The sequence below is a fragment of the Bos taurus genome, chromosome 19 (genome assembly GCF_002263795.3).
Source record: "Bos taurus isolate L1 Dominette 01449 registration number 42190680 breed Hereford chromosome 19, ARS-UCD2.0, whole genome shotgun sequence".
NCBI classification, from domain to species: domain Eukaryota; kingdom Metazoa; phylum Chordata; class Mammalia; order Artiodactyla; family Bovidae; genus Bos; species Bos taurus.
In genome coordinates this window covers 9,215,570-9,235,568 of record NC_037346.1, presented here as the reverse complement: position 1 = coordinate 9,235,568, position 19,999 = coordinate 9,215,570, and the positions used below count along the sequence as shown (strand labels likewise).

The following is a 19,999-nucleotide window of genomic DNA, read 5'->3' as shown; positions in this document are numbered from 1 at the left end:
AAAGGAAACGGGCAAAATACATGAACCAAAGTTTTACTGAAGAGGATATCCAGATGGCAAAAAAAAAAAAAAAAGCATGTGAAAAGATGTTCAGTGTGATCAGCCATCAGGTAAATGCAAAGGAAAATCACAATGCAGTATCATTACATACCTATCAGAAAGGGCGAGTGAAGTGAAAGTCGTTCAGTCGTGTTTGACTCTGCCATCCCATGGACTATACAGTCCATGGAATTCTCCAGGCCAGAATACTGGAGTGGGTAACCTTTCCTTTCCCCAGGGGATCTTTCCAACCCAGGGATCGAACCCAGGTCTCCTGAACTGCAGGCAGATTCTTTACCAGCTGAGCTACAGCTGGTAAAAAAGTAGCACAAGGGAGTAGTGTGGTGACGGAAGAGCTAAGTGTCTTTATTGTGGTGGTGGTTACATGAAATTACACATTTTTCATGATACAATTGCATGAAGCTACACACACACACATATACACACCACACACGAATTGACTGCATTTATTATTGGTGAAATCTATTAAACTTTATGATTCATATCAATGTTAACTTCAGGCTTTTGCAATTGTACCATAGCTATGCAAAATGTTAGCATTGGGGGAGACTAGGTGCATGTACATTTTGGGGGCTACAACTCCCTAAGCATCTACAAGTATTTTTAAATAAAATGTTTTTTAAAAAAATGTGTATGGTTAATGTCAACATATCCACCTTTCTAAGTCTATTCTAGTCAATCAGTTGATCAACAATAGCAATTGACTCGTGTCTGTGACCTGTGGCTTAGGTGTGGGATTAAAAGATAATGGTGATGGAAAATAATGGTGATGGAACCATCCCAGGAGTGATGGAACCAGTGGTCCCAGTGACGGCACCTGAGGGGGCACACTGAGTGACCAACATATGAATGACCTGCTGACACCCCAAATCCAGGGATTCATTTTGGGGCAGAGAAGCTGAAGAAACAGAAGGGAGGGTTTACAAGAGTGAGACAGTGGGAAAGAAGCAGGAGAGCAGAGGAAGCGGGGATGGAGGTCTGGCAGCAGGCAGAAGGCAGAGCCGGGTGAGTGAGCGAGTCTGGTGTACAGGCAGTGCTCCCGGGCTTCTCACCTGTATGAAGGCTCCCAGGATTTTCCGGGCTTCCTGGTAGAGCTTCTCTCCATTCCAGTGAGGGTTGAGTTTCTTTAGTTCTCTGGCCAGCCGGTTGTGCTCCCGGAGAAGGAGGGTGTGGGCAGTGGCCAGCAGAATCTGCTCTGAGGCTCGAAAATCTCCTGAAAGCCCAGAAGGCAGGAAGGTGGGTTCACCCCGAGCAGCCCCTGAACCCAGTAACCTACGCAAAGAAATACATGATGGTGCTCCAGCGGGAAGCTCTCTTAAGTCCCTCCTTATATTTAATTTAAGCTGGAAAGAGAGCTGAGTTGTGATTTACAGATTTGAATCCCAGCTCTGCACACACACCTTTTAGTTCTGTGACTTTGGACAAGTTACTTAATGTTTCTAAACCTCAGTCTTCATATCTGTGAAAATGGGGATAATAAGGTTGACCCCCCAACTAGACTGTGGTAAAGACTACAAATGACATTAAGAAGTAAAATTTTGCTAATTAAATCCAAATTGCCTTCTAAGACAGGACCTACAAATGATTGAGGGGCTTTTTATTGTTCAGAGCAACTCTGACGGTTTTAGGAATGCAAGTTTGAGGGCAGGAACCTGAGAAGGGTTAAATTATTCCGTGTAATAAGGAGACGAATCTAGAGATGGGGGCTGTTGGGAGGAGAGGGTCGTGTAGATGGTGAAAGACCAGGTGCTTTACAGGGGGCTTCTTTTTGTGTCCTCTAATCGTCAGAAAGTCTGTGAAATTCACAAATGCTTGGTCTTAGTGGATATTTTTATGGAAAGCAGGAAGGGCTTGGTTTTGTGTCTGGACTGATGTGAGATGTGTGTGGACACAGAATCCCAGGGATCTAGCAAGAGACCTGGGCCTTCTGCCATGTCTGAGTGGGCTTCATCCTAGAAGACTGGATTTTTGGAAGAGATAAGACCTCTGGAAGCCAAAGGCAGAGAGGACCAGGAATGAGCCCCTAGAATGAGAATTGGAGGCTTCAGTTGCATAGGCTGCATGGAGTGGGGCCTCTGTGCCAAGATTATAAAAAGCCTTAAAAATATACATTCCTTTTGATTTATATAGAACTTCCTCCTCTAGGAAGTTATCTTAGTAAACTTATTGAAAATCAGCACAAGGATTCATCAACAAGGATGCTCACGACCTTAAAAACAGCAACAAAATCACAGAAAAGCTAAAAATGACTTAAACGTCTCCAAATAGGGTTGGTAAAATAAATTATGATAAACATATGCCATGGAATGCCAGGTAACCGTTAAAGATCATGATGTAGAAGAAAAAATATTTAAAGACATGATAGGTGAAGAGAAAACATCGGATTACAGAGCCGCACTCTAGTATGACCCCAATTGTGTAAAACAATGTAGAGCAAGATCTATGATAGGAAAAAAGCTGGAAAGATAGGCCTTAAAATGTCAACGATGATTATCTGTGAGTAGTGGGATTTTGTGGATTTTCTTATTTTCTTTGTGCTTTTCTGGATTTTCATAATTCTTTTTTTTTTTTTTTACATACACTGAACACATGTTCCTAGATCCTGTATTTGTCTGGGCCCTTCTGCCAGTCCTGGACCAGTGCCTGCGGCAGTGGTGGCTTTCAGTGTGTATTTTTCCAGAAGACAATGAGAAGAAGCCTCCAGTGCTTGGAAGCCACCCAGCACCCTTGAGAAGCTCTTCCAGCCTCTCTCTGCTCTCAGTCCCCAGGATAATCCCTTTGTCCTTGGGCCCCTCTATTCCCAGCCTAGACTCACCCGCCAGGAAACAGGGCACGCGGGCGGTGGTGTTGATGAACTCACAGGGGCTCGGCTTCTTGTTGTTAAAGGGCAGGTAGGCCAGCCCGTGGTCCCAGGCTTCTTGGTTGACAGCCATGAGGCCCAGCGGGCTGCTGAGGTTCCGGAGACGGCTGGCCAGACTGGGCTCAGAGCCGTACACTAAGCTGGCGTCCAGGAAGGAGGTCACAGCATTGATCTGTTCTCGGGCCAACGACTGGTAAGGTGGAGTGGGGCAGACAAACCCGGCTCGGAAGAAAGGCATGCATTTCCCTTGAGTCTTCAACTTGGGATCATTTTTCGGGAACTGCAGAGAGATGGGGGTGGGTGACTGCAGAGGTGGTACAGCCGGCAGCCTCTCCCCAGGGTAGGTCTGGATGCAGCTGGCAAAGATGCTGATGGTGCCCTCCTGGGACCCTGGTGCCAGACACTGGCTCCAGAGGCCTCGTGCTGACGCTACATCCTGGGCCCCCAGGACCCTGAAGTTCACTACCTCCTGCTGTGTAAAAGGGCCAAGAGGAAAAGCTCCAAATTTTTGGTTGCGAGGGAGTCCTGAGATCTGGGCACAGGGAAGCAGGACATGAGGCAGGAAAGAGTTTGTTAATAATTGCTACTAACAACAGCTACCATTTATTTATTTTGGACCTACCATGTGCTTGGTATCGTGCATACTTTATCTCACTTTGGTCCTCATAAAATCCTGTAAGGTAGGTAATTCTGTCCCACTTGATGAGAAAACTGAGGCTCCAAAAGGTTAAGTAATTTGCCCAAGAACTTACAAACTGAAAGGGAAAGATGTGGGACTCAGATCTAGGTTGACCTTACTCTACAGCTTATGTTCTTCACGTGCTGTGCTGCGCTAAGTCGCTTCAGTTGTGTCCGCCTCTTTTCGACCCTATGGACAGTAGCCTTCGGGCTTCTCTGTTCATGGGATTCTCCAGATAAGAAAACTGGAGTGGGTTGCCATGCCCTTCTTCAGGAGATCTTCCCAATCCAGGGATCGACTCCATGTCTCTTATGTCTCCTGCATTGGCATAAGTGCCACCTGGGAAGCCCGTGTTCTTTATAACACAACACATATTCTTGATATGCTTGAGTGAATAAATCACGCTCTCACTGTAAAACCCACGAATAAGACGAAAGGTGCGCCACTGCAAATTCCTTTCCCTTCCTGTTGGAAATTCCCATAAGTCCCTGCTGCTCGTTCTGACTCATCCATCACTCAGCTCTTTCTGAGAGTAGCCTTCCTGGACGCCATGATGACTCACGGTGGCATTCCACAAATTTACTGGGTATACAATGACTCTCCTGGGGATCTGGATAAAATGTAGATCCTGCTTCCCAATGTTTGGGGTGCGGTTTGAGATTTTACATTTCTAATAAGACCCCCGGTGACATCAGGGCTGCTGGGCCAGGGATGAAGAAAACCCTCTCCAGAGCTTCCCAGTTTTGCCACTAGTGATTACTTGTCCATTTCCCACACAGGTCCTCTGTCCTGGAGGGAAGGGATGCTGTCTCGTTCACCTTTGAATCTCAAGTGCTTAGTGTGTTGCCTGATGATGGCAGATGATGGATGTCTACTTACTAAATAAGTGGGCGAATGAATGAATAGAATGTGAGAGGCTTGGGAAGCTGTCAGATCAGCATTCACGATCTCCAGGAGGTCCTGGCTGATGGGCTGGGAACACCTGCTACACCAGGGAGGCAAGCAGTTTGCCAGGGGCCCCCCCGCTGCAGGGGCCTACCATGATGGGGAAGCAGTTGTCTCCCTGGATACAGTACTCCTCACACTGGGTTTTAGAGTGCTCGTTGCTCCCCAGTTCCGTTTCCGGGGCGAAGTCCAGGTCGTGGTCCACAATCTGACCCCACTGCATGAAGAGCAGGGACCTGTTTTGGTCCAGAACACCCTCTTCGTCCAGGTAGCCTACAATTTTGTTGGATACCTCCCGGGCCTACAGATGGAGACAGAAGGAGAGGGAAGAAAAGGTGCTTTGAAGATTCAGATTGAACGCAGTACACTGAGTACCCATGACGTAACAGGTACACTTCCTCTTCAGGACAAGCTCTGAAGTGGGTGGCATTACTCCCGTTCTGAGTCCAAGAGGGGTGAGAGCAATCACCCACTTCCTGCAGCTACAAAGGGCCAGGTCTGTATGACTTGATGGTTTCAAGGCCAATGCCCTTTTCACTCAAAGAGGGTAAACAAAGACAGGCTGTCCCTTAAGTAAATGCCACGGAGGAGGTGCCAGGTGTCTGGAACCAGGAACAGAGGGGCTCTAGGGAGGGCCTGCCAACTCAGATGAGGCCAGTAGATGGGACCTCCAGGCAAACAACAGCTGATGCACTCCAGGGGCTGCGGCAGGACAAGCGCCAGCAGGATGGCGCAGGGAGGCCATCTGCTTGAGAGACCCCGGGGTACTTGGCTTGATGGTGGCTGGGCCATGACCACCACGTGGCTGGGCTCGGGACGCGGGATCTGCAGCCCTCTAGTGGCGTTTTCCGGAACACGACGAGGGAGCGAGTCCCCATCTCCGTGTCTCCCCCGGTGTGGTTCTCCCGCGCGTCCGTCTCTCCTCGCGCCCGTGTCTGCGTCCTCTGCTTGGGTACTTAGCGGGGCGCCTCCCTTCCCCTCTGACTCCATGTGCCCGCGCCAGCTCGGGGTTCGCCCCCTCCCCGCGGCCGCGCTCACCAGCGGGACGCGGAAGCCGTTGCGCGTCTTCCTCTGCGTCCAGCCGAAGGGCAGGGCGAGCCCGTCCTCGTACTCCGCCGGCAGCCAGCGCGCCAGCGCCCTGTTGGCGGCGCCCAGTGCGGGGCTCCTCCTGAAACGGCAAGGCTGGCCCTCAGCCTCGTTCGGCTGGCTCCCGGGTCTGCTTCTCCGCACATCCTACGGGGATCCCCCGGGGAAGGACTGGAGCCTCTGCCCCAGGGAGACTGGATGCGGAGGAGGTGCCTCTCCTGTGTGAGGTGGTCTGGACCACTCCCATCCCCGAAGGCTCCGGGCTCCTCCGCCCCCGGGAAAGGCGCTCCTTCCAGCCGGATATACGGTGGTTTCTTTAGACAAGTTGGGAAAGTGAGGCGGGTTCCAACAGAACGGATTCCAGAGGGACGCTGGCCTGGGAGGGTGAGGTCGTGGGAGTCCTGCCTGTAGTGCCCAAGGAGCCAAGCCTCTGGCTGGGCTGGGCGGGGCAGGTGGGCCACCCTGCCCACTACACACCCCCATGGCCGCTCACCTGTTATTACAGTCTCCCGTGATGGTGCGGTAAGGGCTGTTTTCATCACATTTCACCAGAGGAACCGGGGCACCGCAGCCCACCTCCCAGGAGAGTGCAGTCAAGTCCAGGCTAGGGTCTGAAAGAGAAGAGATGCCACAGGGCAAGGTGGTGTCAGAAAACCCTCTATCCTTCCTGTGCCTGGGTTCTTCCTCCATTCCGAGGCCCTGAGGGGAGGTTCATCTTTTGGACCTGATTTTTGGGAGAATACATTTTACATTCTAAGCAAGCGTTTCTCAAGGGGTTTCACCTTTAATCCTGACAACTCATTAAGGTAAAACTTTTAATTCTCATTTTACAGAGAAGAAACTGAGATCACAGGGTTCCCAAGACTTGTCCAAGGCAGCACAGATTAGTAGTATCTCCAGAACTGTTAGTAATTCTTGGTCTATCAGATTATTTGAATCAATGGACTTTTCTTTTAGAATAAAAGTACCCCCTGAGAGGTTAGGTGCATGTTAGTATGAGTTAGTTTGATAAGATTGCTTTTCTTCTAAAGCTCCACTGATGGGTATGTCCCTGGTGGTTCAGTGGTTTAGACTCCACACTTCCACCATAGGGGTTAAGAGTTCACCCCCTGGTTGGGGAACTAAGATCTCAAATGCCACATGGCATTGCAAAAAAAAAAAAAAAAAGTAAAAAAGTAAAAAAGTTCCACTGACCTCTAAAGTACTAAGCACACAAGAATCTAAATGGAAAGATATTGGGAAGGGACTGGCCATTTTTAAGTGAGGAGCCCTGTGGTCTTGGGCGGGGGTGGGGGGAGGTAACAGTGGGTTGTTTTAGGTATCAGAGGCCTTCATGAGTGCACAGAAGAGAGAGCCGCCCAAATCCTAGAGCAGCCTGTACTCCATTCTGGTACCTGCAGGGAAAAGGAGTCAGGGGGATCCAGCCCTGGGGGGCTTCTTCAGGGGGCTCATCTGCAGAAATGGGCAGGGGCCAAGGTTCAAGCCCCAGCACCTTTTGAGTCTCATCGAGTTCAAAGCGCTCCCTCCTTCTCCCTACCTTGTCCTGGTTTCCTCCTTCCTTTGGGAACTTTGGAATTTTCCCATGTCCTAGGCCAGGTATCTTCCCTCACTTGAAGTTTTCCCAGCAAGAACCTGCAGTCTCTTCCTTCCGTCAAGATCAATCCCCTTCCTCCATGACCGTCCATGAACTGTGACATTTGGCCAGGGGTGGGGTGGAGGGGTCGAGGAGCTCATGATCAATTGGCAAGCTCATTGTTTCAGCTCCACAGTATCCAGAACAAGAGGGACAGTTCCTCATCCGTGACATAATCCCAGTAAATCTCCCTTGACACAGGTGGATTAAATATCCTTTTTACAGGAGGAAGTGGTGGCACTGTGGTTTGAGACAGGGATCCCATGTTTATTGACTTTAGTTTTTCCTCTGGACAGAGGCCTTACAGCTGGTATTATGCCAAAGGGCACGAATGTCGCCTCATTTGGAGTTGGCAATGTGACCTTGCTGGGCCCGAGTTCCTTTCTCTGCCGAAAGAGCACTGACCTGACTGTCCTCCCAGCCCCTCTTTGCTCTGAGGGAGAGAGAAGAGGGCTCCCAATAGGAGCTGCAGTCTTGATGGCTTCTGCTCTTTCCCCCAGGGAGACGAGCCCTTCCTGCCACTGGGGGGCTGGTGGGATTTCCATACCTGTGACGTTGGTCAGGGTTGTGTCCCGCCTCAGCCTCTTTAAGGACTCCTCCCACACCTGCCCGTTGCGAATGGCCGTGCGGGTCCGGCCCTTTGCGTGCTTGAAGTACTCTGAGAGCTGTTGGGTGGTGGGTGCCTCAGAGCTCAAGGTCGTCTTCAGCCTACAGTGGAGAGCAGTGGGGGAGCCATGGGGGTGTGGGCAGCAAGCAGGAGCCCCCCACGTCTGTGCTCTCAGGACTTTTACTCAGCTGTCCTCGGATGCCTCTGGAAAACCGCCTCTGGGAGGAGGAAGCTGCAGTGTGTCTTTAAGCTTGGTGAAGTCTGTTTCTGAGGGAAGGCAGGCAGATGGACCTGAGAGCTTCCTGAATTAGAATCAGAGGGTTGCCGCTGCATTGGCGGCTTGCGGCTCAGTTGGGGAAACCAAATACGCCTAAGTCCCCGGATGTACGATTCCGACTGAGGAGCCCTTGACTGTGGAACCCCCTCTCACGGAGCCTTGGGGGCAACCAATTGATGCCAATACTGGCGTGAACCAGATGCTGGAGACATCTGATAAAGATTTTAAAATGATTTAAAATCCGCTGTCATAAAATGGTTTAATAATCAATTTTAAGTTTTTCTTAAATGGAAAAATAAAACCCAGACCATTCCACAAAAGTAGAATTTATTATGTAGGGCTGAGTCCCTTCGCGGTTCATCTGAAACGACCACAACATGGTTAATCGGCTATACTCCAGTACAAAATAAAAAGTTAAAGTTTGAAAAAAAGAGTAGAATTTATTAAAAAAAGAAAACAACAAGTCGAAATTATAGACCTGGAAATACCTTAACTGAAATAAAAAGCTTGTTGGCTAGACCCAGCAGTCAGGTGGACATAAGAAGACAGAATTGAAGACAGGTCAATAGAATGAGGTCAGTCTGGAAAAACAGAGAGGAAATAGACTTCTACTACTAAGCAAGGTGAGGTGGGTGAAGTCCTGCATGAGAACCCTCTCCCCACTCCTGTGTGAGATGAGGGGTCCTGTCAGATGATCTGAAATTTTGGAAGTGGCTTAAACTCTCAGGAAGACAACCTTGCTTTTGGGATACACTTCACAGGACGTGACTATTGGCCTGTCCCTGTGGATCAAGTCATTAACTCTACTTCTAGCATGCAGGGGCCTGGTGTCTCAGCCGGAGGGGTGACTTGGACAAGCAGGCCGACCTGGGCTCCGGGGGAGCAGGCAGGGCTGTGGAGGAACTCTTTTTCCATCTCCAGGCCTCTGGCCTCCTCCTAGTCCTCACCCTCCCCCACCTGGATGGTTGCAGCAGACTACGGCCTCCCCTCCTGTCCTCCTCCCATCCATTCTCCACCTGGCTGCAGGAGGGAGATTTTTCGAATGAAAAGCAGACCAGGCTACTCTGATTTAAGCACTTTCTTGGCTCACCCTGTGGCGTTCCTGAATCCATGGTCTTATAGTGTACATGCTCATAGCATTATGTGAGCTTTGCCTCTGTCTAGCTCCCAAACATTTTCATCACCTGCAAAGGAGACCCCACACCCATGAACTGTCATGCCTGAGACCTCCCCTTCTCCCCCAGCCCCTCCAAGCCACTGCTCTGCCTCTGACCCTCTGACTCTCAGGCTCCACCTGTGTGTCCTCTTTTCCTACCGCCACCACCAGCATGGCCTTCTTTCCGTGTCCTAAGCACCCGAAACTCTTTCCTGCCTCAGAACCTTTGCCTACACTGCCCCCAGGCCCTGTAATGCTAGCCCCTGGCTCGCTACATGGCCTGTTCCTTCTCATCCTCCATCAGGCTTCCCTGCTTTCTGCAACTAGAGTAGCAGCCACTGCTCTGTTTATTTCCTTCATTGTCCTCATCACAGTTTGTGGGGCACTGGAGTGTTTATTTGCTTGTGAAAAAAATGTTTAAATGTGATTATGTCTCCACGAGGTCCCTGAATCCAGGAACTAACCAGTGGGGATGAGTTCCAAGGCAGAGCTGCTCATCCTGGGCAGCATGACTCAAAAAGGAGGTGCTGAACATGGATTTTGTGGCTTTTAGTCTCCCCCCACCTTGGGCTATAAAAGGGTTGACATTAGGAGGGAGAGAGAAGGTTCATTGGGAGACAGTGGCTGAAAAACCGGACATTTCCCTCCCACCACTGTGGGGCTTCCTCTTTGCTCTCAGTCCCGTGACAAGGTCCTTACAAGGAGGACAGGTGCTCACTTTGGCAGCACATATCCTAAAATTGGGACTATACAGAAAGGATTAGCATGGCCCCTGCACAAGGACGACAAGCAAATTTGTGAAAGGTTCCATATTTTTACCTAGAGACAGATTTTTACCTTTGTCATACAGGGTGAAGTAAGTCAGAAAGAGGAAAAATATTGTATAATATCACTTAAATGTGGAATCTAGAAAAACGATACAGATGAGCTTATTGGCAAAGCAGAAACAGAGTCACAGATATAGAGAACAAACTTACGGATACCAAGGGGAGGATATTACAAATTGGGAGACTGGGACTGACATATATACACTCTTATGTACAAAATAGGTTACTAATGAGAACTGAGGGTATAGCACAGGGAACTCTACTCAATGACCTGTGCTGACCTAATTGGGAAGGAAATCCAGAAAGGAGTGGATATATGATACATGTAGCTGATTCACTGTGCTGTACTAACACAACATTGTACAGCAACTATACGCCAATAAAAATTAATTTAAAAAAAAGTGAAAAAGAAGAGGGTGCTGCTGTGTGTCCTGGAGTTGTGGCTGGTGGTTAACACCTGCCCAAAGAGCCTAAAGAAAACAAGAAAAGAGGAGGTGGCTGACACTGCGCCCCTAACAGCAGAGTAAGCCAGACAGGCCGGCGCAGGGCCCTGATCCACACATCCTCCAGCGGCAGGGCAAAGCTTTTAGTTCTCTAACCCGTGTGTGCATGCTCAGTCATGTCTGACTCTTTGGGACCCATGGACTGTAGCCCACCAGGCTCTGTTTGTTTTGTTTTGTTTTGGTCCAGGGGATTCTCCAGGGAAGAATACTGGAGTGGGTTGCCATTTCCTTCTTCAGGGGATCTTCCTGACCCAGGGATGGAACCAGCGTCTCCTGCATTGGCAGGTAGAATCTTTACCATTGAGCCACCTGGGAAGCCCCTCTTTGTACCGTGGTCCCAAATCAAATCCCAGAGACAGTTTTGGGTAAAGTAGAAAAGGATAGATAACTTTATTGCTTTGCCAAGCAAAGGGAGACACACCAGGGTCCTGCCTTGAAAAACTGTTTGGTCTTCTGGAGCCTCTTTAAAGGGGACCTGGGTCAAGATGATATACGGAAGGACTAGGGAGGGAGCCACAAGCTCCCGGGCTGCGGCTTGGAGCTGTGAGCTACTGGTCAGATACTTCTCTGGGTCAGAGACTTGGCAGCAGAGTGTGTGAGAGCCGAAAGTGCCCAAGGAGGGAAGGACTTCTGATCTCCCCATCCCACCTCCAGGCACTATATTATCCAAGTGATTTAGGCTTTGTCATTCTATATCTCTCCTTCTTTCCCTCAGCTTAACCCCTAAGAGTCAGAAACCTGGGCTGGGGGATGGCAAGAAGCCCGGGAAAGAGGGACGACAGACTGTGGACCCTTCCTTCTCTCTGAAGTCTACAGCAGCTCTGAGCAGAGGAAAGTGAGAGGCTCGGGGCTTCATCTTCCTCTGCTGATATTTGAGTTCCTGAAAGGATGCTGTTCTTGGGACTAGAAGAGATTAGAGCACATCTTGTCCTCTAAAAGTCAGCCAAGAAGTTGGGGGACCTCTTGAGAGTTTATGAAAGGGCCAAGGGGGAGTGAAACCCCAAGATCAGTAAAAAGACAGCAAGAGGAATGAGCAATGTGGTTTTCAGCTCCATGAAGTGATTACTCTGGTTTGTCTGCCTCTCTGGCTAAAGCATGTGCTTTCTGAGGGCAGGGACACAGTCTGCACTGCTTATTCTGGGAAGCCCAGCCCCTCCCCGGGTTGGGAGGTAGCTGACTCTGCCGGTGTCCTGTATGTTCCCCGAGTGGCCTTTGGGCCCCTCCCCTGGCTACTGCGGGTGCAGCTGCAGTTGATGGCTCATGCCTCTAACTTTCTTGGGCAATGGCTTCTGAGTCAGGGGAGCTGCCTGTCTGAATGCCTGGGAGTCACACAGTGGGATATACGCTCTACCCGCCCCCGCACCCCACCCCAGCCCCAGTACCGAGCTTGCAGCACATCTGGCTGAGTCAAGGACACCTTTGGCAGGTGAACGCTCTGCTGCCTTGCTCAAGGTAGGACAGGCTCTGAGATGCAGCCCACACTCTGGATCTCCCTGCAGGGTCAGCTGGGGCTGGGCCTTAAACCACATCCCTGCTTGTCGGCCTTCTTTTTACCCATCTGGCCTCACTCCTTGGCTCCACTAGAGCTTCCTGAGAGTGCTCCCCGGTAAGTCACCTGTATGTGATGCAGATCTTAGCTTCTGTTTCTAAGGGCTTGATCTAAGTCATGCTGAACGAACGAAAAACTACTGACCGGTTTTCTGAGACTCTGGAAGGCACGACCCAAGGAATCACTTAACTATAGGAAAGAAAGTGCTCATGAGATCAGATGAGACATCCCCTTTGAGGAAACTTCGAGGCTGAGGATTTTAGGAGCCACGGGCTCTTACTCCTGCTTGGCCCCTGCTCGCAGGCGAGGGGTGGGAGGGCAGGCTGTATAATTGCTTTGGCTTACTGGCCTGTCAGGACTGGTTTAGACCCACTTGTCCTTAACAGGAAGCCCAGGAAGGAATGTGCATGGTGTGTGTGTCTCACCCACCTGGTCCGGGAATCCAGGAAGGCCTTGTTGACCTGGATCTTGACCTTACTCACAGCATCAGAGATGGTGGTGGTGCTGGCGGCCTGTGCTTGGAGAGGGAAACAAGGAACAAGGTATCAGACGCCACTCTTTGGAGAAGCCCTTTGCTCTGTCCCCCTCTTTCTCTGCTATTATCCCCACTCTTCAAATCTGAGCAGGAAGAGGTCAAGATTAGGAAACATTCCTCCGGAGGAAAAGCCAAGAATGAGAAGAATATTCTCTGATCCTCAATAGGTTATCAATGTCGCTCTTTAGGAGTCCACTAGAATACAGTCATCCCTCAGTATCCGCAGGGGATTTGTTCCAGGAACCCCCAGAATGCTCATGTCCTTTATATAAAATGTATTTGTAAATCTATCACATCATCCTATATACTTTAAATCATAAGTTATCATTTCTAGATAACTTATAATACTTAATGCAATGTAAATTTCATGTAAATAGCTGCCAGAGTGCATTTTTTTTTTGAGGGTGTGTTTTCTGGAATCTTAAAAAAATATATATATATTTATTTATTTGGCTGTGCTGGTTGCAACATGTAGCATCTTTAGTTGAGGCATTTGAACTTCTAGCTGCAGCATGTGGGATCTAGTTCCTTGAGCAGGGATCAAACCCAGATCCCCAGCACTGGGAGCATGGAATCTTAGCCACTGGATCACCAGGGAAGTCCTTGGAATCTTAAAAATAAAATACTTTCAATCTACTGATGATTGAATCTGCTGATGCATAACCTGCGGATAGAGGGCTGGCTGGATCCAGTGATGGGATTAAGATGTGTGACCACTCAGACTGGATCTGGATACTGGACTGTGGGATTTGTTTGCTTCTTGGTGAGGTGGACCCATACACAAGTCCCTCAAAGGGCTTAGCTAATCATCAGGATCCCGAGATAGGGAAGGAGATGGCTTAGAGTAGAGGTGGGTTTCCTTCTTTGCATTCCTATTAGGGTCTGGAGTGGTGGGGAATCAGGATGAAGTCTTTGAACAAGGGGAGTGTAGTGGCTTAAATAGTGTCCCTCCAAGATACATGTCCATCTAAAACCTTAGAATGTGACTTTAAGAAGAAGTCATAAGGGCCCGGGATTAGAGGGTGCTCTATATCTGTTGACTAGTGGCTTTATCACAAGGGGCAAGGACACGCAAGAGGACCCCCCCAGAGAAGCAGGCTGTGTTGGAGTGATGCAGCTGTAAGTCAAGGATGGCTGGGAGCCACCAGGAAGAGGGAAGGAAGTATTCTCCCCTTGAGCCTTTAGAGCAGCATGGGCCACTAACCCCTTGATTTTGGACTTCTAGCCTCCTGAACTGGAGGAGACGAAATCTCTTGTCTTAAACCACCCAGACTGTGGTCCTCTGTAACCGCAGCCCCAGGAAACCAGTGCAGGGTGGCACTTACCAATTGTGTCAGATGCTGCAACCTCGAATAAGGTCACGGAAGCCAAAAAGACTGGAAGTTGGAGACAGACCCACATCGCTGAAACAAGACCCCGGATGAGGGTGTGAGCCTTGCAGGATCCCTGTGGGTAGGACTGACTCAGAGAAAGAGGATGAGAAAGCAGGGAAAGCCCAGAGAACACCAGACACCCTAACATGAGAGCAAAGGAGGGGAAACCATAGTAACTAACTAAGCACTGGACCATGCTGGTGGTGGTTTAGTCATTAGTCATGTCCAACTCTTGTGACCCCACGGATTGTAGCCGGCGAGGCTTCTCTGTTGATGGGATTTCCCAGGCAAGAATACTGGCGTGAGTTCCCATTTCCTTCTCCAGGGGATCTTCCCAAGCCAGAGAACAAACCCTCACCTCTTGCATCTTCTTCACTGGCAGGCAGTTTTTTTACAATATGTGCAGACCCATGCTTGGGCTGCCCTGGTGGCTCAGACGGTAAAGAACCTGCCTGAAATGTGGGAGACCTGGGTTCAATCCCTTGGTTGGGAAGATCCCCTGGAGAAGGGCATGGTAACCCACTCCAGTATTTTTGCCTGGAGAATCCCCATGGACAGAGAAGCCTGGCGGGCTATAGTCCATAGGGTCACAAACAGTCGGACACAACTGAGTGACTAAGCACAGCCCAGCACATGCTAAGTACTGGGAGATAAAAGGGGCCATAGTAGAAGGAAAAGGACTTAGGCTTTGGGGTCAGAAGGGCCTGAGTTGTACTTATGCATTGCCCTAACTAGCTCTGTGATATTGGGCAGGTTACTTAACATCTCTGGGCCCCTGGCCCGATTGAGTGAGAGGGTTGGACCAGGTGATCCAGGATGTCTGATTCTGACCCAAGATCCTGAACCCGTCTTGTGACAAGTAACACATGCTGTTACCAAACCTGAAACATATCTTTGGAGTCCCCTTCCTCTGTCCCCTCAGGATGTATTGCTCCCTGGAAGCCATCCTGCTCTGGCCCAGCCCCAGGGGAGTGAGCCTCAGAGGAGGACACCCAGTTCCTTCCTTCAGGGCCTGGCAGGGCTTCACCCTCCCTCAAGAACTGACTTGATGGAGCATGAGAATGAAAGTTGTGGCAGAGCTCACAGCTGTGTCCCAGGTTGCCTGGAGAGATTCCTGCTCTTAGATGAACTTTAACTCATGATTTAAACTAAGTCATCAGATTAAAATCAGGCAGCTTTGTTTGCTGATAAGGGGCTTTGGGGCTCAGAGTGTTTGTTAGGTTTTGTGGAACAGACCCAGAGTATCATTTGAGGAGATTCTAGCTCCAGCCTGGGAGGCACCCATGGTGTCCAGATGGAATGATCATGTATCTAGACTCTGTTCTTCTTAAGAGTGCACAAGTTCTCCCTGTAGTCTGCATTCAACAGACAGACTCCAGAAACGACCTCAGATTGGCTGCCCACTCCGTGTCTACTCAAAGCTCCCCAAGAGAAATTGTGGTTCTGGGGCTTTGCCTGAAAGACCACCCAGGCACCGCCTCCAGATAATCTCCAGAAAAGATGAACCATGTATCTGTACAGGTAAGTTTCAGCCTCCATTACACTCTGTCGCTCTTTCTCTCTGACCTTGGATGATCCCCTGGATGATTTTCATCTTGGATGTGCTTTCTGTAAGCTAACTGTAGGAAAAGAAAGGGCAAAGTATGACTAAATACCTCTCTGGCCAGGATTCTCCCTGGCACAGTTTTCTTCCCAAGAGAAAAACAGTTAGACTCCTCAGGGGGCTCCTGTCCTTACACCTCTGGGGCCTTGAGAAGAAACGCAGTCCTCCTCTTTGTGATTCAGGGACACCACTGAGCCAGCAGAAATCTGCCTTTTCAGGCAAACACAGGTGATGATTTGGAGTAAAAGCATCATCGATATTATTTTAAGTTGTGGTAAAAACACATAGCATAAAATTTACCACCTTAATCATTTTAACCAGAGAGTATAGTAATGATAAATGTATTTACATTATCGTACAACTGATCTTTAGAACTATTTCATCTTGCAAAACTGAATCTCTGTACCCACTAAACACCAACTCTCCCATCCCCCTTTCTCCCAGGCCCTGGCAGCCACCATATCATTGATTTTTAAAGAGAGCTGAGGCACATACAAGTATTCATTATATTATTCTTTCAATGACTAATGTGTGTCATGATATCAAATACAAAAAGTGAAAGGTTAGCCTGTGGAAAAGGGCATCAGCTGAAATAGACTGAGGAAGAAAAATATCATAGGCCAAGAAATAAAAGTTGAGAAATCTGAACAGGGAAAAGTTCTCAGAGACTCATTTCTCCTCTCCTTTCCTTGAAACCCCCTTCATACTCCCCCCACTGAAAAGTGATGGGAAGTGAAGTGAAGTGAAGTCACTCAGTCGTGTCAGACTCTTTGCGACCCCATGGACTGTAGCCTACCAGGTTCCCATAGATGGAAAATCCCATCTATGGGATTTTCCAGGCAAAAATACTGGAGTGGGTTGCCATTTCCTTCTCCAGGGATCTTCCTGACCCAGGGATTGAACCCGGGTCTCCCACATTGTAGGTAGACGCTTTTACCGTCTGAGCCACCAAGGAAGCCAGCAAAAGTGATGGGAAGGAACCTCAAAGCCAAAGCTAAGTTATTTTTCATCTCTGAATCATCTTTCCTGGTAGGTGTGAAGGAAGCACAAGGGAGAGAACACCGAGCCCAGCAAACACAAGGTCATGCCGTTGGGAAACGGGTGTGCAGAAAGGTCCCAGAGGAACACTGTCTGCAGCCAGAGCCAAGAGGCTTCTGGGACATCTGGATTTTTACCCACGTTCTTATCATCATGCTCAAGGAAGAAATCATTTTCCAGGCCCTTTGGGTTGCATCAAAGCTTAAAGCTTTTCCTGAGACATGAAGCATTATCTGGAGACAAAACCACAACCTCTGCCTCTAAAATGCCAGGCGCTTCCACAGTCCCCTGCTTCTTACTCACACTCTTTCCTATGCAAAGTCTGCTTGGCCAAATAAACTATTCATCCTTCAAAACCCAGGCCAAAAGCCACGTTCTCTGTGAAGTGTACCAGATTTCTCCAGGCAAAGTGAGGTCATTTTTTCTGTCTTCCCAGAGTACTTTATTCACATTTGGTATCACTGTTTTCATGTGTCTCCCCTACCAGACCTTGGGCTCCTCAAGAACTGTCTTCTGTTTTTTCAGTGCCCAAGCCTAACGTTGGCATGTAATAGGTGTTGCGTACACACTGAATGAATGAAATTCCCAGGGCAGAGGAGTTCAACATCTGGATGGTACAGAGAGAGAGGATGGTGGTGGTCCCTTAATAGGCTTCTCCCACCTTAATGTGGCTACCAATCACCGGGGGACCTTGTTAAATGCAGATTCTAACTCAGAAGGGGCCTGAAAGCCTGCACTTCCAACAAGCATGGAGGTGATATCAATGCTGCTGGTCTACAGACCACACTGAGTACCATGACCTCCCAGAGTCGGGCTCTCAGACTTTGCTGGGAAGTCACCAAAAGGGCTGCAGGAAGCCCTGAGAAAGGAATGGTGAGTGCTCTGTTGAGGGTGGTGGGATGAGCCAGAAGGAAAACCAACAGACTCCCCATCACCCCCAGGAATACTCTATTTGATCTTTTGAGCGGCTCCAGTATCAAGAGGAAAATGGAAAAGAGAGAGCTCTGTCAAGCTCTCTACAGCAGGAAAAAATCCCCCTAAGCCATAGGGTTATGTGCCTGCCTTCTCAGTCACTCTTTTGTGTCTGACTCTTTGCAACCCCATGGACTGTAGCCCACCAGGCGCCTCTGTCCTTGGAATTTCCCAGGCAAGAAAACTGCAGTGGGTGGCCATTTCCTACTCCAGGGGAGCTTTCTTATCCAGGGATCGAACCTCCATCTCCTGCATTGGCAGGTGGATTCTATACCACTGAGCCACCTGGGAAGTCCAGGGTTACCCAATTCCATAAAAAAAAAAATATGATTCAACCACTCTGTATTCTCCCCAGATGAAACACATTTAAATACTGCTGCAATTCATAAATCTGATTAACAACCAAGTGTCTACAGGACATTGGAGACACTTAAGCAGACATTCAGGGTTAACTAGATGTTCAGGTCTTCTGTAGATAGCATGAGATAATACCGATTAAAAATAAGATAAAGATATGATATGCCTGGCTATGATAGACAATACTTTATACACCACAAAATTTTCACTATGGATCATATTGTATTGCATCAGTCTCAAGAATACCATATGGAGCATCATTCTGTATTTTTTTCCCCCAACTTTCTGAGTGTCTGGGACACATGGTCTCTCTTAGGCTTTATTTCCCAAACAGGATGGATGAGAGTAATATGGTACCTTCAAGCCCTAAAAGTTTACAATTCTATGACTCTGTTTTTAGACTCAGAAAGGCCTCTTCTCCCCACAATGAATTCAATAATATTCTCCCTTACACTGAACAGGGATGACCTTTCAGGGTGGCAGCTGAATCTGGCACTAGAAAATGCTGGATGACGACAAGTCCAAATCCAGTACTATAAGCCCGCTGTACACGAATGAGTTCCATTCTGAGAGCATATTTGTAAGTCCAATTTGTTCATAAGTCCCACAAAGTTAGCCTAGGTACCCAACTAACACAATCGGCTACATGACACTGTACTCTAATAGGTTTATAACACTGTTCACACAAATAACATAAAAAGCAAACACAATAGAACATCCGAAACCTTACAGTACAGTACCTTGAAAAGCACAGCGGGACAGTACAACAGCTGGCATGCAATGACTGGCACCGAGTGAACAGGCAAGAAGAGTTACTCACCGGAGGAGGGCGAGGAGGTGGGAGATGGCAGAGCTGAAGGACTGCCAACATAGAGGAGATTGAGGGCAAGGGGCAAGTTCACTAACACCTGCCATTGATAACACGCACCTTCCCATCTCTGAAAGTTCAGAACTTGAAGGTTCCTATGCAGGAGACTTACTGTACCAAGCTTTCTGAGAAGCCTTTAGGAAATTTCATCATCGACTTTGCAGACACCAGGAAAAATTGAAGTCAATGAGTCTTACCTATTGAGTGCCTTGGCCTCCTGTGGCAGCCAGAGGGAGTTTCTCTGCTTGGAGGAGCCGGCCTTTTATACCGTCTATCAAGAGTTAATCTCAGAGAAAAGCCCAGAAGGAAAGATTCTGAGGGGCTGATGCGGCTTGCAGGAGACTCAGGTTCAGCAGGAAACTCCCTGTGACTCTAGACAGATGCACGAGGAAGCTGCCAAATGGCAGGGTTTGGTTGTCTTTTATACCATCTATCAGGAATTAGTTTCAGGGAAAGGCCCAGAAAGAGAGATTTTGAGGGGCTGGCATGTGGCTTGGAGGAGATTCAGGTTCAGCAGGAAACACCCTGGGACTCCGGGCTCACGCAGGAGGAAACTGCTGAGTGGCAGGGATTGGCTGGTACACTGTCACTGACCCTGGATGAGACAAACCCTCTTCTCATTTTCCAGTTTAACTATGTGGTCCTGCTGCAGTCGTGGAAGGCAAAACTCCAGTCTCTGAGCAGGCTTGTCACTTTAGCTCTGAAAATTAGGAACAGTTAAATGGCTTATTCCCCATTCCTTTATCCACTGTCCTTTTGATTTCTCTTTTACTTTTCATCCTATCATTGTGGAAGCCAATAGATTCATCTCTGAGGTTTACAATAGTTTTCAAATGTTCACTTTTTGGATGGTCGAAATTTCAAAATACAGTCCCATTTTGGCCACCAGAGAAGTGACAAGAGCCCTGGACTTGTTGTCAGGGGTAGATTAAATCCCTGTCTCTGTCACTGTGTGGCTCTGGATTAGTCACTTCACCTTCTGTTTCCTTGTATACTCTAGTTGCAAAACCAGTGGTTGGCTTAGATGATTCCTAGGATTCTATGACTTCATACCTTCTACAGGCTGAGCCA

At 48.7% G+C, this 19,999-nt stretch overlaps 1 protein-coding gene and 1 non-coding gene across 11 annotated transcripts in view; one reads left to right on the top strand and one right to left on the bottom strand.

The window, feature by feature from the left end:
* The window catches only part of LPO (lactoperoxidase), a 29,862-nt gene extending 10,539 nt beyond the window's left edge, over nt 1-19,323 (bottom strand). The window contains exons 1-10 of one of the 10 annotated variants that reach the window (XM_059877697.1): nt 19,126-19,323; nt 15,657-15,709; nt 14,043-14,120; nt 12,612-12,699; nt 7,811-7,971; nt 6,124-6,241; nt 5,583-5,712; nt 4,639-4,845; nt 2,876-3,200; nt 1,113-1,273 (exon numbers count right to left, since the gene is read on the bottom strand). In XM_059877697.1, coding sequence (XP_059733680.1) covers nt 1,113-1,273; nt 2,876-3,200; nt 4,639-4,845; nt 5,583-5,712; nt 6,124-6,241; nt 7,811-7,971; nt 12,612-12,699; nt 14,043-14,120; nt 15,657-15,684 — 1,296 coding nt within the window. In that variant the 5' untranslated portion in view covers nt 15,685-15,709; nt 19,126-19,323. 10 annotated transcript variants of the gene reach the window in all.
* LOC112442764 (U6 spliceosomal RNA) lies at nt 10,014-10,120 on the top strand. The gene has a single exon (XR_003031059.1). It is a non-coding gene; the product is annotated as a U6 spliceosomal RNA (small nuclear RNA).
* Nucleotides 19,324-19,999: the final 676 nt, after the last annotated feature.